Here is a 4105-nt window from a genome sequence, read left to right as displayed (position 1 = left end):
GATGCTTCCATTCATGGGATTCGTTTTACCATGGCCAACTCATTTCCCCCATTCCCCGGTTCATTCCCCAGACAAAGGAGAATGCCCTCTTTGCTCCAAGTATATCAATTTCTTCTTCTATGCTGTCAGATGAAGAAGCCTCTTGTCTTTTTTCACCTTAAATTATATTTAAAATTGTGGAATGAGATTCCTGGCCAATCCTTAAGTTTTTGACTCAGCCAGTCAAAGGAAAACACACGGACAATGTAGCAACAGAAGACTGAACAGTCCCCCTTTACCCAAAATCTATCCCTTCCCCATTTGCCCCAAAGTTGACTTGATGCTGTTTTTCTTTTGTTTAAAAGTCTGCATGTCCCAAAGCACTCTTCCTCCCAACCCACCCACAACAAATTAAAAAGCTCCACAGGTTGCATTGTCTATCTGGTGGTCAATTTTGGAGAAGCAACTGTTTCTGTTGCTACTTCATTAAAAAGGGAGAGAGAGTGACAGGGGTGTGCAGTGGGGGAGCCAGCCTTAAGATTGCTTCAGCCGTTTGCGTGGAGGTCCCAGAAAGGGGCACTGTGCAGAGGCCAGTGAACGATATGCCTCTGCCACCAAATGAGGGTGAGATACTACCATCGACTTCCAGCCTGAAGTCTCCATGACATCAGAAGCATGGCTGAAAACAATAATCAAGAATTCAAGATTACCAGATTGAAAAAAAAGTTCATGAAAATCAACAGTGACATAGCACAGCAAAGGAAAGTCTCAAACTTTGATACTTATTTTTTATATCTCAACTAAATATTACCTATTTGAAAATTTCCGTAGGCACAAGAAACTGGATATTTTTCGCTACGTATCTCTGGACATTATTCTTTTAATAAAGATGCCTCTATCCCCATAGGACTATTTTGAGGCTTATTGATGGATTAATTTGATTGCTGCCCAACTCAGGTATTGTGACTCTGGGCTGCATACAATAAAACAAGGTAAACAAAAAAGGCAAATAATCCCAGTTAAAATTGGAGGAAGGAGAATTAGTATTACTGCAGCTACCATCCTCCTTGGCAAAAACAGTTGAATAATGTTGCCTTTCCAAAAAGGAGCTTCATCTATATGTGCAGTAGAGCTGTTGGCTGATAAATCCTGAGAGCTGCAGCTCTAACACAACTGTACAAAACTATCTTGGGGAATGCTGTAATAAGAATCTAGCTATTCAACAGAAAAGCAAACAATGGAGCAGCTGCTGGCTATTTTCCATCTCTCCAGAGTTGATGGCAACATTTTAAGGTAGGAACAAACATTTCTAAGGAGTCGGGAACTTTGAGAGAAGTTTAGCTATACTTAGACACAACCCTCTCACCCTGATATCCTGCAAAGGATCTGAACTGCAAATTTTATTATCCCCAACCAACTTTGCTATTCTGGGAAGAATGATAAGAGGAGAATTCTAGGGTATCTGGAGGGTGCCAGACTTTGGAAAGACAGCAATAGCACTTAGATTTATATACTGCTTCATAGTGCTTTACAACCCTCTCTAAGCAGTTTACAGAGTCAGCATATTGCCCCCAACAATCTGGGTCCTCATTTTACCAACCTCAGAAGGATGGAAGGCTGAGTCAACCTTGAGCCGATCAGAATCAAACTCCTTAGATACCCTAGCTTAAGTAAAATGCCAAAACATAGCTTTGAAGATTGCCCTTACTAGATTTAGTTCACTAGAGAGCCAAATAAAAAAGCCACTTACTAGTTTATGAAGTCAACTGCCTGAGTTTTTAGCTGGTCAGCACTGTGTAGATCAGCCAGTATTAGGATCTCTGCTGCATTCTCCACAGACAGATTGCTGCACAATGCATCCTCACACATCACTTTCAAGCGTTCCAAAGCATACTGAAAAATATACCCCCCAAAATTGGACTGTTTAAACATAGATGCCAAGTTCTTCATAACTTTCCAGCAACATCAGAACAAAGCCCACAGAGGATAGTGAGCTGGATATACTTAACAATATAACTAATGTAAATATCTAATGTAATTTAAATGGGTCTGCAGTAAACATCCATTTTGGATCTAATACAATCCCACATTATATAATAGGAATCTTTTTGAGCTAAACTTTCACAATCATGCATAGATGATGGGTACCTGTCAATGTTGCTCACAAAGAAAGGGAAACCCTATTGCTTAAAGAAATGTCAATAAATTAGAAACAGAAATAGTGCTACACTTCCTCCTTCACACTGCTGCTGCTTTTTAGCCAAAAATATTCAAATTAGGGCCAACCTTGGATCACAGAACTGAAATTAAAAGTATAGTAATTAATTTGCAGAATTTATTTTCTTTGCTGAACTTTAAAGCTCTGAGCATAGGGAATATACAGGCACAATAAAACAGCTTGCATATAAACCTGGACCAAACTGAACCATATACTGTATGTTAGTTCTTCAGGCATCACAGCATCTCTTCCCAATCTTCCTCAAAAATATTGGAAAGACAAAAATAAACTCACTAATCACATCTTCACCCAAGAGCCCAATGGCAGTTCTCCAGGGTTTCAGATAGGCATTGCACTTTGTTTATGGTAAAATTATGTATTTTTCCCAAGAGACTGGAAGAAGACAGAACAAGCTGTTCCCTAAGCTCTTGGGCAAGTATTAAGAGGTTTTATGTGCTGCCATAAAATGTTTTGCTTTCTGTTTTTCATTGTTCACTGGATAAAAGCTACACAAATAATTCACATTTCTAAAAACCCATCCTCCTCAGCCATGTCCCCACCCCCAACACTCTATCTCTGCTTCTAATTCCTACAGCAGGGGTGTCAAACTGCCCGCCCGTGGGCCGGTTTCATCATACCAAAACCGCTCCCACCCCATTGTCAGCAATGCAAAAAGAGTTGCGATACGTCGCGACACGTCACGTGATGTGTTGAGTTTGACACCCGTGCCCTACAGTCTGGCTACTTCCGGGTGTGCTGGGACAAAATTAAGTATAGATGCTGGAAATTCAGGGAGAATATTAGATTGGAGGCAGCTGGCCAGTGTGGAGCTTGATTGGAACAATTTTAAGCTACTTGCTGAAGTGTGTACAAAGAAAGAGAAACATAATGAACCTAAAAACTTGGTTTCACTGATATCCATGTATTTTATCCTTAACATCAGAATATTTTTTTTTTTTTTTAAGAAATTTTATTTTTTTTTTCAATCATAAAAAACAATCACAAGTAAACACAATAACCAATCAATAGCCCCCACCCCCCCCGGACTTCCCAAACCTAATCCCAGAATAATATTCATATAAAAGTAAACAAATACTAATATCTCTAACTCTACAAAATATCTTAATCTACAAGAAAAGATAGAAGAAATAAACCAACTTAAAAAATTCTAAAAACCTAACTTATATTCTACCACTTTATGTTTCTTTTGAATATAAACAATCCATCTTCCCCATATTGATAAAAATTGTTCATTCGAATGGTTCTTCAAATAAACTGAAATCTTTGCCATTTCAGCAAGATACGAAACTTTCAATCTCCAGTCTCCCATCGTTGGCAGAATTGGGCTCTTCCAATTTTGGGCTATTAACAATCTAGCAGCAGATAAACAATAAAGCATTAAATTCATTTCTTTTACGTCTAAATTCTGCGCAATACCTAAAAGAAACAACTGTGGGAGAAAAATAATCCTTTTTTTAAAAATCTGCTGTAAGTTCCACCATAATTGTATCCAAAAAGCCTTGATAGTCTTACAAGTCCACCACATATGAAAAAAAGTTGCATCTGGATGACCACATCTCCAACACTTGGATTCATAATTCGGATAGATACGAGACATAGTTGAAGGATCCAAGTGCCATCTATAAAACATCTTATAAAAGTTTTCACGTAAATTTTGAGCTTGTGTAAACTTCACATTTCTCACCCAAATTAACTCCCAAGTGTCCATAGGTATTGTTTCTCCTACGTTTTGAGCCCATTTAATCATACAGTCTTTAACTAATTCAGTTTCTGAGTCCAGTTCTAATAAAACATTATATATCCTCTTGATATGAGCTTTGGCACCATCTCTTATTTGCTTCAAAAAAATCCCATCTTCCAGAGCAAAAGAAGTCTTTTTATCAATTC

The 4105-nt window shown here is 38.2% G+C and overlaps 1 protein-coding gene across 1 annotated transcript in view; it reads right to left on the bottom strand.

Annotated features, from left to right (window-relative positions):
• Positions 1 to 336: 336 nt before the first annotated feature.
• LOC107298104 (speckle-type POZ protein-like) overlaps positions 337 to 4105 on the bottom strand; it is a 16260-nt gene continuing 12491 nt past the window's right edge. Inside the window, exons 3-4 of the mRNA XM_015827465.1 lie at positions 1730 to 1872; positions 337 to 658 (exon numbers count right to left, since the gene is read on the bottom strand). Coding sequence (XP_015682951.1) covers positions 514 to 658; positions 1730 to 1872 — 288 coding nt within the window. The 3' untranslated portion in view covers positions 337 to 513. The remainder of the gene's footprint in view (positions 659 to 1729; positions 1873 to 4105) is intronic.

The sequence above is a fragment of the Protobothrops mucrosquamatus genome, unplaced genomic scaffold (genome assembly GCF_001527695.2).
Source record: "Protobothrops mucrosquamatus isolate PMUCROS unplaced genomic scaffold, P.Mucros_1.0 scaffold3715, whole genome shotgun sequence".
Taxonomy (NCBI): Eukaryota; Metazoa; Chordata; class Lepidosauria; order Squamata; family Viperidae; genus Protobothrops; species Protobothrops mucrosquamatus.
The sequence above is the reverse complement of the archived record's forward strand: the minus strand, read 5'-3'. Positions and strand labels throughout refer to the sequence as shown.